The sequence below is a fragment of the Anopheles cruzii genome, chromosome 3, assembly GCF_943734635.1.
Source record: "Anopheles cruzii chromosome 3, idAnoCruzAS_RS32_06, whole genome shotgun sequence".
In the NCBI taxonomy this organism is placed as follows: Eukaryota; Metazoa; Arthropoda; class Insecta; order Diptera; family Culicidae; genus Anopheles; species Anopheles cruzii.
In genome coordinates, this window is record NC_069145.1 from 40,364,762 (window position 1) to 40,379,226 (window position 14,465).

Here is a 14,465-nt window from a genome sequence, read left to right on the forward strand (position 1 = left end):
CAGGGAAAGCAATATAAACTTAAAAACGAGCGATTTGTATGTTCATTCAACTGAAAATAGATATTGTTTTGCTTATTGTTTGTTTTCACACCACTAAGACGCATTGTTTAGCCAAATACCCTACACAATGTTCAAATGCATTATCCAACGCAGTATTTAATAATTAACAGCATGATATGCTTTTCTATGCTTTCTCTGTTTTTTCTTACAGGAACAGACTGGGGCGTGTTTATAACATTTATTCATTAAACAATATTTTTAAGGCTGCGCCGCATTTTGCAAAAAACTCTTCTTAAGAACCTTTTTTCAACGACATTCAACATAAAAACACGAATGCAATGAAGAATATTTTCGACAGAAGTAAGGAGCCATCATTGACTGGCCCAACTCTGGCAGTGATGTTGAACCGGATACCTTGATATTCGCGTCTGGGCAAGCAAAAACATCAATTGTTGTACCATTGACAACATATAAAATGTTCAAATTAAGCGAGCTTTCGAAAAACTTCGAGCGAGCGAGAATGGCGGAGCTTTTAATGACAGTGATGATAAACTTCCACAAAACGGGGCATGGTATGATTTTCGAGACTTAAATTAAATGTCTCGGAATCACTAACCCCGCATAATCGTAGATCACTCAGGTTCACTTTATTTATATTTGTTCTAAACAGTTGAAATTTATCTCTTCAGCTACCGCAACCCGGCGGGGTCTACGGTTGATAGTCGGCTCAACCCGGGGGAGTCCGAAGACGCATAAGCCCTGGAAACGGTCGCACGTACAGTCGCATTCGAGTTGTTAAAAGCCAACCCACCTCGGGCGGGTCCTAGCGCCGGTGGTCTCGAGGGATTGAGGGCACCAGAGTCGACCCCGGAGTACAACGCAGCCTGGGGACGCCGGGATATAGATGTAATGAGAGCCGAACGCTTGGCCGGAGGGCGCCGTTCAAATGAGCCACTGACCGTGTCCGGACACAGGAGTTTCGACGGACCCGAAGGACCAAAGACGAGGACCGAAATGCTAAAGACACCGGTATGGAGAAGGATTTTCTTTGCTCTCATTTTTCGGTTCGGTCCCTGCGCTATGTTTTATTTCCGCTTAAAGTGTCCTAATGCTTGATCTCATGATTTTTTTCGGGTTTGTTCTTCAACTTGTTGTGGGTTTCGACTGTTATGGCGGAGGGGTGTTTGGTGACGAGGTAGGTTGGGCTTTTGGGTCGCTATTTGCTGGAAGCCGGCCGCTTTCGGTCGGTTGTTTTGTCTATTTATTTTCGGGTATCTTCCTTCACTCGGGATCCTCGGTGGGCCACCATTTAATGTCATCATTATATCCTTTCTTTGGCCCCGCTGCAAGGGAACGGTTTTTTTTTATTATTTCTGTTTGACCATCCAGCCCGGGTGAGATGGGTTTCGACAGTGTGGTGATGGAAATTTCATGTCTCTGCCTCCGGGGAGTGCTTGGGTGTGCCAGTCGAGCAAGGTTCACCCGGTCCGAGAGACTGTGCCGGAGGCAAAAGTAGTGTAAAAGCATCCCACACTCAGTGGCTGGCCCTCTGGCGGGCGAACAGAAAAGTCCACGCTGCGAGAGACAGGACGTCCAGCAGACCCGGGCCTGACCGGTGAAGTTGTTATTACAGACGGCTTAGCGCAGGTGAACTTTTACATCCCCGGCACCGAAAGGCATGTTGGCGTGCACTGCTGCAAAGTCCCAACTCCGGAGTGCCGGAAAGCTCTCCACTCGCAAATACAGATAGTTTATCAGCAGTGGAAAGCTGTAAAGCATGACAAACTGTGAAAACACAGACCACCATCTCCGCAGGGCGAGCGAGATAGAAAGAGTTTGAGCGATAGAGAGAGACAGCTAACGACTGAGAGTGGCCAACGGAATGGAAAAATCGAAAAAAGTCTAAAAAAGGCAGCCGGGAAAAGGACACCACCGGACATGGCGCCGTTTTCGAAGATGCCTCCCGGAAGTGTACTCTTTCGATGGAGTGCGATACGGTGCGGAGCAGTACCGGGGACCCGTGGTGCCAACGGCCTAAATGGTAGTCACAGAACCTAACCGAACGGTGAGCATATTTTCAAGCGAACGACACGGTCCAGTGGAAGTTTTGCAATAAATAAACTTTTTCGCCAACCCTCGGCCCTCGGCCGAGCTGGTGCCGATGCTTCGGCGTGTGGTTATAATGTTGTGGCTGGAACCATCTGAGACCGGAAGTCGGCGCAACGGAGGTGCTGGAGCAATGCTTCCGCAACCCACGTGAGGCACCCAAACAGGAGGGGACAGCTTGGCCACAAAGTGTGACAGGACCGATCATCATCGTCATCATCGTCGCCGTGGCTGGTGGGTGGTGGGAGTCCTTACGATTTCCATTTCTCGGGCCCAGCATCTCGGGCGAGAGATCGGTTGGCTCGGTTAGATTGATTCACTCAATCCGGCGAGCTGGGCGATGGTTGCAGTTTACACGTCCAGCTTAAGCGAAGCTTAGGTTGAGTGTGTAATGAGATAATTCATCATTGTGCCGGACGAGGGCGAGAATTGATGAATAAATTGGATCGATTTAAGCTTAACCGCTTAGCGCTGGTTAAGCTGACGGAATGAAGGGGCTTATTGTAAACTGCTTCATGTGGTAAAGGATAGCACATTTTTAATCCGCTTTATCTACCGACGCTTTAGGGATGACGTGGTGACATTCTCTATACATCCGGAAGCGATCCCGGAAGTAGTTTAAGCCTACGGTTTAGATGTTATATTTTATTAATTTGATTTCGACTAGTTGTTTGAGGAACTTCCAAGCAAATCACACCACACATTAAAAATGTATCGCTGAGTTCACCAACATTTCTGGAAAAGGAAAGCTTCTACTAGCTAAAAAATGTAATAATACAGTAGTATAAAATTATTCAATTTCGCTGTTCAGCCCCATTGAACTAATTTCATCGCTTATCATCAACGCTAATCGTAATCCCTCTCAAAGTTTGGCCATTAAAACCTAAAACAAACGATCCGATAAAAAAGAAGGTTACCACAAACCTTTAAAAAGTCAGGGAAAATCGATAAAAATAAATTTGTAGTTAGGCTCACGCTCCGAAAACTGGGGATCTGCAAATATCTTTTAGCCTTAACGGACCTATCTGCCTACTTTCCTATTTATCAATTACTGTTTAACCAATCGAGTATATTTAAGGTTGTTTTCTAATTTACACTAACACTTCCGATGTTTACTCGTTGCTTGCTGCTACAATGCTCTTTGCGATGCGGAATACAGGGGCCAATAAAAAGGATCGGTATGGATATAAGTTCTAAGTTCGACCAGCTATCCGACAATCGAAACCTGGATGAATTCAGAAAGATAACAGAAAAATGCACGACCCGAAATGAGGTGCCCAAAGGGACACTTGATAAGGAAAGGGAAAGCGGATTATAGGAAAATAGTCCGCTAACTATGCATCCTAAAACCGACGCAACTAACGGGGATCCTTTCGAATTCCTGCAGAGACAAGAAGTTCCCTACGATAATATAGCTCTGTTAGAATCATTAGGTTTGGACGATAGGATTACCGGACGATAGGATTAAAACCAAAAACCTAATAAAAGTTACATTGCAAAGTATTGCTCAAATGTTTCATCAAAAAACCAAAATATCAAAATGCTTGATGCATGGGTTTAGTTACTACACTTCGTGCACGAAAAAGTGTAACCATAAATAGTCTCTTTATAACATTGAGAATTGGTAAAACGGAAGCAATATGCGTAGAATTATATGGTTCTTTTCAAAACAAATCATAAATAAGTAAAAATCGATTGGTAGTTGATTAACATAACCTCAATTCAGTAACTCATTTAACTTGTTTCTGGAAATTCAAATCAGAATCTAAATAACACATATAAACCCAAACTGGTACCCGTACAAACTTGCAGAGATTTTGTACAGTGTCCGTACTTCGTGTTCGGTTGAGCTTCCGGACTGACACAAAATTAGCGGGATCATGTTCGAATAGTGTTTCAAGTGACACTGTGACACTGTTTGGAACCGGCCCTCAGGAGCCCACTCAAGTGGCACTCTGCCGGCAGCTTATAGAACGCTTGTCGCATAATAAAACAAATTCGAACGCTTGCAACAAGGACCTTAATGGATGATTAGCTACACTACGAGCGCTGCTACTCTTTGCCATGCACACACACGCCCGCGTGCGTCTCCCAAAACGCGTTTGAAATTGAAAATGAAATCGTTGGCATAGCGAGAGGGGGTTCATCCGATTCCAATTGCTTGATTGGTTCATCGTCTGGGTCGGAGCCGGAAAAGGATGCACGGCCACGGCCCCGGGCACTGATGTGGTGCATAATTTATTACGCAGTTGATTATCAATTCGATTGTTGACATTTTGACGCCCGCCGCTAATGGTGTGTTTGTGTTTCCTGATGTTCGCGCAAATGAGCTCGTTCATGCGTGGGTTGTGGCTGGGGACCACCAGCTCCACACACGGCTCACGGGTGGGACATCGACAGCCACCGATGATTAATCAAATAATTTAATTATCAACACCAACATTGCGGGGACCCGGCTTACTGTTTGTGTGCCGGGTTTGTCAGAGGAAGGGTGCGGAGGTCCACGGTCTGGCCGTTCACCTTCAACTTACCTCGCTCCGGGATGGGCTCCTTGCGGCTGGACTCGAGCGGAGCCTGCGATACCTCCGAATAGATGGTGCCGACCTCGGCCAAGCACCGCAGTATCAGCTGCCCGGTGGCGTAGTGAGACGGAAGGAGCTAAGAAAGCGGATCAGAGACATAAGCCATAAGCCCTTCGCGTAATCGTTTTTGCTCATGCATTACATTAACTTAACGTACCTGAATTGTGAGGTCCCGTGACGCCCATTGCAGATTGTCGTGCGTGGGATGAAGAGCCGTGGGTTCCAAGCCAACCTGAAAGAATAATGCAAAACACTCAACTCATTAAAGCGTTCCATATCACACCCCCAGAAAAGGCTCACAAATGAATCATTACCACCTTTCAGCGGTCCACTATCTAAGTAAGCTTACGAAATCAGTGCGCTGGGTTACAGTTAAAACAACGGCACTCGCGATTGAACATTTATTAGCTTCACGACGGCTGATTTGATTGATTTCGGCGACGGCTAACAACACATGGCCAACACCAGCACCACCACCACCGCCAGCAATCAGCTACCAAAGTACCAAAGTGTGATGCGGTGATTTTACGTCTTCATAAACCAGATTTTACTATTCGCCTGTATTTCAATTTCGGTTCGCGCATCGGATCGCACGGCCAAACCACAATAGCGCCACTTGCGGCGCGCGCACTGCGACTGGGACCATAAAAGCATATACACTAAATGTCTTATTGGCACCGCCGAAGAAATCAAAGAGCACCCCGGACCCGTGCCCGTGTGTCGGCAAGCCGTAAAACAGGTTCGGCCCGGCCCGGCCTGTGTCTAGCTGTCAGCGTTTGTCGATCAGCGCTCGGTGCAGCAGCGAGTGCAGGAAGAAATTTATGTTGGGTGGCATAAAATATTTATGATCACCGGTCGGTTGGCAACGGCTGCTGATGAGTCACCGCCGTCGTGATGGCTTAGAGGTCGCGGGGATTTTCGATCGGGCGCGAAAACGGGCGCCCGGAAGTGTAAAATGGACCCGGGTGTGGCTGGAAGGCGGATCGGGACGGATTCCGCGAAAACATGTGTCGCGGAACAGATTGCGCCGCGGCGTGTCGAGTGGCGGTTTTTCGGTCACATCTGAATTACTCTACACTCCACCGTCCACCGCGTGAAGGGCGGTAAAGTTCAAGCATGCTCGGTGTCCGGCCGGCAATAAAGTTCCTCGGTGGCGCCGCTGAGTTGTTGGCACTCGGCCGTACCGGAAGGGCACTCGGCTTTCGCTTTTACGACTACTATGGCGGGCAATGTTAATCAACGGCGTGCCAGCTAATTGTTTCGCTAGTTTAGCTGTTGGTGCTCTTCAATTCTGGAGCCGCGCCACGAAGGAGCAACTTTTTTCGCGCCACAGCCTTTGGGGCCCTGCCCACGGCTTAGTGTTTGTGTGTGTGGTTGCTTATTCATTGCTCGAATCGTGAATCCATTGCTGGCTGGTAAGTAGTTTATGGGCAAAAAAGAAAAAAGTGTGATGGAGTGTGGCGTAAAACTGTCCGCCACTTAAACTAATGAATATCAGCTTATGCTGCTCGGGAAGCATTGGTTGCTAGTGGCCATCGTCTTTGATGATTATTTCTTGATTTGGCGTTTCCTTATAATCAGGACACCTAAAATGGTTTCGTTTCTATCTATGCGCTTCTCACCGAAATTATTGTAAAGTACCATGCGCCTCCATCGGTCTCATTTAGATTGCAACAGTTGTAAAACATTCCACTACCTTGTGTATAAAAACAACGATGATAGTTACACATCAATAAGCAATATAAAGATGACCAAATAAGGCTTTCATATGATTTCTGGCTCATTGATGGTGATTGTGAAACACTTTTGTACTCTGTGCTGTAATCGATTTAATATCAAATGGGCAGTAAGTTCGATTCTTATAATTCACTGAATAGTAGAACAAAAGGGAGTTACTGAACCAATTCCAGTGAATGGATAGTTACCGATAGACGTCCTAATTAGACACCTAAAATTTCTGTTTGATATTTCTTCTTCTTCTTTTTTGGCGCTACAACCGCTGAGCAGTTTTGGCCTGGCACCAGAGACAATGCTAAATCTCTGATGCTCTTCTGTAACATTTAATTTTTACGGACGGGATTGTTAGTCCCGCGCCAACCCCCCTGTCACGCCGGTATCGGGAATCGAAACCATGGCCGGTTGAGTGACAACCGATCCCGGGATTCGAACCACGGCCAGCTGCGCTGACAGCGAAGAGCGTTACCGACTGCTCTATCAGCGGGGGTCTGTTTGATATTTAACATTCTTTTAATCGTTTGTAATCAAAATGAGGCACAAAGTATTTTAAACCATTCAACATTCAGGCGGCAGCATCACAAACAGAAATGCCAACAAAATTTCGACAAAGGCAGATTGAAATCCTGGGTTGTGGTTTATTGAAATACCCCTTTGAATTTAATTTTCATAGAAAGCAGATAAAAAGGGCTGTTGCAGCAAACGATGCAGTATTTTTCACCGGAGCAAACATTTAAATTCACCAGCTACAAATTTTAGATTTTTGTTCCGCCATGGTTTTGCATGAAATGTTCGGTTTCATGGTTTGCATGAAACAGAAACGAATACAGTGGACCGGTGGTTAAAAAATCTGACCATCGCTCGCACCGATTGAGCTGCGCACCGGATGTGCCGGAAAACATCATTAAAGTTGACGTGCCGAGCGACGTGACATTTCGCCGTCCCAGCCACCGGAAAGTGGGACCCTAGGAGCACCACGGGCGGACAGGCAAACGGCAGCCATTGTACACGCGGCCCGGAAGCGACTGCTCGGGCGGATCGAAACTAGACTGGTGAAAGAAATGTGCTTCGACCGCACCAAACAGCACCACGAACGACAGCGTGGCGCTATCGGGTGCCATCACCTCCAACCGTACCGAAGAGTGACGGAAATAAAATGAAGACGATAATCACATTTTAAACGTCTCGCTCCGGTGGGCCCCCGGAAAGTGGAAGGTTTGCCGCCTCCGCTCCCGCGCGCCATGAATGGTCGCGTGAAGGCGGAGTGGGAATAAAATCGCACGTCTTCTCAGTTTGTCAGCTGGAGTGAAAGATTTAAATTTATTGTATAATGTGCTTAAGGGGATTACTCACGCGACTACCGGGACCGCCCTGTGGAGGACGAAAGATACCTAAATACACCGCCGGTGGAGTGTTCCATGGCCAAAGGGGCTGGCAGACGCTGGCAGACTATAAAAACGAAACGAACTTCTTCCCTCTCTCTCTCTCTCTCTCTGTTTCCTCTCGCTCTTTCTCTTTGTCTCTTTGTAGCACTCCGGTGACTTCCTGTTGCTTTCGTGCTGTCACTTTGTTTTGTGCTGGGCCCAGCATAAAGAGCGTCGCCGGGGCCGGGGCTGGCGTTTGACTGGTCTCTTCGGGGCCAAAAAATAAAGTCCGTTCTTCATTTTAATGCGGCCGGTGGGTTCAAAGGTGGGAATTATATGTTGCTGCAGCAATTAAATGATACCTATCGGGCTGCTGTTTCGCATAATTTTTGTTTCGTTTTTTCGTAGCGATTATCCTTCGTACATCGGCCGGCAGGACAGTACAAATCCAATTTGATGGGATTACTTCCATTTAATTACAAAAGACTGCATGACGGGCACGATTTCATCGTTGTTTCGGCTCATAAAAGCACGTTTGAACAGTGCACTGTGTGACTCCCGAAGCAGGATACGCTCTCATTTCAAGAGATGCAACCGCCTGATGGAGACGCCTGATGTTTCACCATCGCAATCACAGCCAAATATTGTTCCAAAACTTCTCATATTTTATGTCATTCAAAAGAAATACGTTCCACCCACTTCTATGTATAAATTATGTGGATAATAACTCACTAAAAATGACCACACATTAAATGCGCGAATTTATTTGAAGCAAAGCGCAGCGTTTTTCTTTTTTGAATTTTACCTATTTTACCTTTTCCTTTCTGGAGGCTGATGGAGCACCTTCATGTGCTGCTTCGGGGTGGCTCTGTGAGAGCATTAATCCTGCTCCGCAGTCACCGCACCGGACCTCCAGCGTGCCGGACCACGGGCGCTAACCTGTGCAAGATCACACACACACGAAAGCGATCGTAAAAGTGCACTTCGAATTGACCGCAAACCGTGTATGGGGGGCAAATTGCACGCCATTCACGAATTGCTTCGCCGAGTCGAACCAGCGGCACCGGTGGGACGTCCCAACATTAATTAAAACTTTTTCCATTCGGTGGAAAATTCGCCTTTCGGCTAAAACCGCCCGACGCTGAACGCGGCCACACACGGTTCGGCGATCTGAGGAGCGAACGAGCAAGGAGCAGCATCGGCCATCGGCAGGATTTAGCCAATGTGAAACTTTATTCGCACCCAGCGTACACCACCGCTCCCGATCGCCGCAGGTGCATCGGGCGCTATAAAGTGGTTGATTTTTCCTCTATTCGGACTTTTGCTTTGGCCGCTTTTCCGCTCAGTTCGCGCCATAAGACGTCGCGCCTCACGGAACGGTCTGGCCGAGTACATCCGGTGGCTGTTTTAAAGTGTGTTTTCTCTTGATTTTTCTAAAGATTGCCACCCATTGACAGCAGTTTATTGGTTGCTCAAACGAATCGTTGAAAGCACATGGGGTTGAAAAGTAATTGCAGTAGGAACACGGGAACGAACGAACGGCCCGGGGGCGGGGCGGGCTTCTCACGGGGGCGACGATAGAACCCACCGTCGGCAATTTTACCACCGCACCACATGGCAGGTTTTGTTACGGCATTACAACACACTCACACAGTAAGTCGAAAAATCCGTGAGTGGAAAACTTTTTCTTTCGCGCGCTTTCACAACTCACCAGGCACCAGGGCGTCTCCATCGGAACTTTTCGGAACACTTCCGTTTGCGGGCCCTTCTGCCATACCTTCACGCCACTCCCCATGGCCATGGCGCTACTAATGCTGTCGATTTCAGTAACAAATTTCCACGGCAGCTATTTATCGACGTGTACAGTGGCGTACCACCGTATTGGATTTTCCATTGGCACTTCAAATGTGGCTCAGACCCGTGAGTGTCTTTCCTCCAGTTTTCCTCGATACTACTCTCGATCGAGGCGGCTGCACTTACCCGTACACACCCCAGCAACCGAGACGCGTTACAGACCTCAAACACGGCGATTGGTTTTTTTACGGCCGTCGCCAAACACTGCACCGTTGCCATCAATTTGAGGGAAAATTTTTCGAGTGTGGAAACCCCTTCCTTGAAGCCTTGTGAAGGGTCCTCGTACGGTTACTTTTTTGCATCCAGGTTCGTTCCCTCTGTGGCCCAAAATCTGGCTGCAGTCCGATGGGACCCTCTGTATGATTTATTGGGCAAAATGTTTTTCCGAGCTGTTCCAGGCGGAAGTAAGCCACGGTCCGTCATCATCGATGGGAGCAGAATGGGCACGGCATTAGGGTGGGAAAGAAAAATAGTTACTTTGCCCCGGCAGCACCCGGCGAAAGCCAATCAGGCGAGATTCGTGGAAAGTTTTTCAATTCGACTACGTGTAATTTATTTTATTGGTTTGCCGCGATGCGATTTGCTTACTAGTTGCGTGGGGCATGGGGCCGCGCTAAAGGACCTCCTGGCCCGGGCTCGTTACGCGGGATGCAATTCACAAATTCAATACAAAATACAGTTACAGTGCCGTCGTGAACGCCAAAAAGAAAATTCTCGTAATAAACATGCGGCAAAGTGGGGGCCGGGTGGGCTAAATCCTCGGCGTACACATACACATCTTCCCTGGCACAGCCACGGCAATGTGCGCCGCTGATCGATGGAATCACAGACGAGTGATTTAATGGGATTGAATTTTTTCTGTTCCGTTTTCGGGCGAATTGGCTGGCAGACTGAACCGCTGCTGCTCCGGTTGTAAACTATGCCGGCAATCGATAGGAATTGACGAAAGTGAGCCAGTGAGCACATCACGGCGACGATACACGAGTAACGGTGTGTTGACAAGGGGTCACGTAATTTAGCAAATTGAATGCCCCCGAAGTCGGGCGGGTCGAAAGAATCTCATCCGGATCGATCTGAAACGCTGCGCCACTCGTTGGGTAACAACGCTAAGCTAGTTCTACAAGTCCCCAAACAGGATGCAGCACGGCACAGCTTCATCGCGCCGGCAAGCGAGAAGCGCTGGTAGGTCACCTTCAACGCGACGTTTGCTTTACTAATGACCCAGCCGGGATAGCTTCAATCGATGAACACTTCCACCGAAGGCGATCAAAGTCAAACCACTCGGAAGAGGACGACCGGGCGAGCAAAGGCCATCCGGTTCGGGTTCACTGGAAGCGCTCGGGATCGGGCCTCCTGGACCTGATGGATGACCAATTAATTACGGCGTGCGGAAAAAAGCGGCAGCTATTAAAACTCGGCTGCCCCCGGCCGGAGATTGTCACTTCACGCTAAGCCGTTACTTTGATGTCCGCTCGGTCGGCTCGGTGCCGGGAAGCCAAAGGCTACGGTTGACTTGTCTCAGAGAGAAAGGGCTCAGTGCCGTGCCGTGCCACTTCTTCCGGGAACGACCGGGTGGATGGCGAATTCTGATGTTTTTCTTAGAAGCGTGCCTATCCACCAGGATCCATTGCTGGAGGAAGCGCAATAAGGCGAAGCGTTTTTGGGCGAAGAACAGAGCAGCGAGTAGAATAGGACGCTCAATCGGCCAGATACTGCCGGTAGTCGACAGGCTCGTATGTTTCAAATCGTCGTTCTATTCACAAAATTTAGTCAGCTGTGACAAATCACATACGCTAGTGTGCCGTTTGCTAATGGATTCCCAATTTTAATATCAATGTCGCAGTCTTCTGATGACTCTGGCAAAACACGCCGCATTCGTGGTCCGAAATGGCACCGAAAAACTAAAACATCGGCGCAAAGCTGTTAGGCAAAAGGATGTGTAACCTTCGCCCACTCCGGCGACGATGTTTTTGTTTATGAGTACCGCATCGAGCATCGTTGGGCTTGTGTTTTCCTCCGTTTACAAGCTCCATTCCGGGGGCCGAAACCGAAGCACCGACGATGGTATCGGCCTAAGCCGGAAGCACTTGACTCCGAGCACGCTCTCCGCAGCTTTGATTCTGGCTAGAACCGAGAACGCTTTGGCTGCGACGAGACGAGGCTGTTGCGGCTTGCCGGTGTCTGGAAGGAAACTAATCGAGGAATGAATGGGGAACGGCAACCCATTCGCTGGGCTGGCGCCACATGAATTAGGACGGGTTGATGGGTGAGAAATAAATTTCCCCATGTTCCGCAACGGTCCGGATGAGCGATGACTTCCGGCCGGAATCGCTGCAGGGAAGCCAAACCCTGCCACGGGGCAATACGGTGGACTTTCAGCGCACCTGTCCGAAATGATGAACTAAGAGTGTGTGCCGGGCGAGTGCTTTAGTTTTCTGAGAATGGACAAAGTTTTTTTGTTCTCTTAATTTTCTGTAACTTTCCTGTGATTTATGGGAAACATATTTCAACTGATGCGCCTCCGGTGTCATGGGCATCAATCTTTGTGCGGTGCTTCGAAATTAGCATCCCTTTTTTGTTGAGCGCTTTCGAATAGTTCGCTCGGTTGAGGTGATTTGCGTCATCGATTGCGATGACTTCATTCACCGTTGTAAACCATATTTCTTGCTTTAGCGTAAGCAACATTCATCGCCGATTAATCAAACTAGTTTACAACACCAGTTGGGATTTCGTTACCTTTTCTTCCCGTAGCCATCCGGAAGCTGGGGATGAGCGTTGTAAAACGGTTGATCCTTATTCGGAGTGATTCAAAGTGAGCCTTGTTTTAAATTTGGTATTTTATTGACTTCCCTCACGATGTCTTCCGGCTTCCGGCTAGGTGGAGCACTTCTGACACTTTATGGGATATAACTTTGCACGAGTAACGGGTAATAAAGTTTTCCTGTTTCAAAGTTAACGGCACGTTGCATGAGGCTGTTTTTGACAGCACGGCACAGCTGTCAGACCTCTCGATGGCTGTGACCTGCTGAGGCCTCCTTGGTCCACAGTTTACGTCTTGACTTTTGTATTCTAAATTATGTAATTTACTTGTTGAAAAACACGTCAAGTGGAAATAAGGGCCTTATTACCAGCACACTAGTTCGACGCCCACAAACTAAATTCGAGAACATTTCCTCACGTTATAAATGGCCTGAGAAATGCGAAATAAATTTAATCAAAACGCACGCCAGGCGGATCCCATCCTGTTCCCATTTCTGGCTAAAGCACGGCGATTCTGGAATCTTCACGGTGATTCACGGCGACTGCAAGGAGGAGTCCTCCGTGAAAACAAAGAAGCAAAAAGTGTGACCACACGAAAAAAACGGGGAACACGATAAGCGAGCGCGAATGGACGGACGGTTTTTCGGCGTCGACAACAAACAGCGAAGCGAGTGGAAAAGAAAATGAACGTTCCATCACCGGCGTAGCGCGATTTCGAAGGGACAAGCGTCTCCCAAAAGTTACCGTCACACTCGTATAGGGGTACAGGACCCTCGCCGTGCACAGTGGGATGGTAAATTGACCTAAAATCGGTAAATCGGTTCTTTGATCTCATGCGGTTTTGTTGGCATCCAAAGCAAGCCGAAGTGAGATTACTTTCAGTCAATTCAGAAATAAAAACTGTGGTTAAATTCATGTCATGTCTTTAACCAGTGTATGCCTCTTCTTTTGACAGGTTTCCTAGCGCAAAAGTGGTAATTATGCTCATCATTAAGACGAGCAATAATAAAGCCAAAAAATGATTAGGAAACAATTATAGATATAATAAATACTTAAAAGAAATCAAATTTTGTAACCATATGAAGTTTTAAGAGAAAGCTTGTTTAAAGTATTTGCTTTACTTGCATAGTAGAACGGAAACAGTCTACAATTGCTTGCATGTTTAGGCGGAAGTTCAAAATGCAGAGATTGTATCAAATATTATGTTACCCAATTCCCAGTTTTATTTTTTGCATCTAATTATCATTCCTGCATTTGTGGTAAATGAGGTTAATGTTCTTTTATTCAAGCAAACTACCAAACTGATATTTGAGGTACCTTGTGCCACGAGCGCTCAACTCAGAAACTCCAAGAAAAATGGTGACCATCTATATTGACCCATTGTGTTCGGTGGTCTGATACCACAAGTCGGGACGCTGGGTCCACAGACATCCGCGAAGATCCGCGCACTGTGCCGCGCAGGGTGGTTTCGCCTGGAACTGAGGTCGGTTCCGTTGGATGCTATTGAAAACTCAATTTTCCACCCCAAGAACCGACCCCGAGCGTCAATCTGCTCGAGGGAGCACCTCGGCTATCTAGAACACTGCGCCCCTACCCAGACCAGCTGCTAGATGTCCTTTTAGCAAGGTGCATTCACACACACACACACACACACAAAAACGCATCCTTTGCGCGAGAACCGCACCGGATTGAGTCCAACACACCTTTGGGGACGGGTGCCTTGTGGAGAGCACAAAAAAGAAAACAGAGGGAATGTAATGGAGTGGAGTGCAGAAATTCAGCAGTTTTTCACCAACACGTGGGGACGGGACGGGACGACCCACAAAACGGTCCGGTTTTACGCTCCGGGGAACCGCGCCGGGGTCGAGAAAGAAGTTGGAGTCATGAATAGAAAAGATGACGATGATGGCGATGAAATCTAGAGAAATGTGCCAGCGCGCAATGGGAGAAAAATAGTTCATTATTTTTCCTTTCACGGCCGCTTGGTGGTGGTAAATTCGAGTCACCCAAGGGATCCGCCATCCGGCGGCGGTGGCGATGGCGGCGGCGGCAGTTCCGCCGTTCC

General features: G+C 47.9%; 1 protein-coding gene across 1 annotated transcript in view; it reads right to left on the minus strand.

The window, feature by feature from the left end:
• Nucleotides 1-14,465, minus strand: part of LOC128270397 (uncharacterized) — a 123,159-nt gene that overhangs the window by 16,503 nt on the left and 92,191 nt on the right. Inside the window, exons 5-6 of the mRNA XM_053007796.1 lie at nucleotides 4,846-4,920; nucleotides 4,638-4,764 (exon numbers count right to left, since the gene is read on the minus strand). Of these exons, the coding sequence (XP_052863756.1) occupies nucleotides 4,638-4,764; nucleotides 4,846-4,920 (202 nt within the window). The remainder of the gene's footprint in view (nucleotides 1-4,637; nucleotides 4,765-4,845; nucleotides 4,921-14,465) is intronic.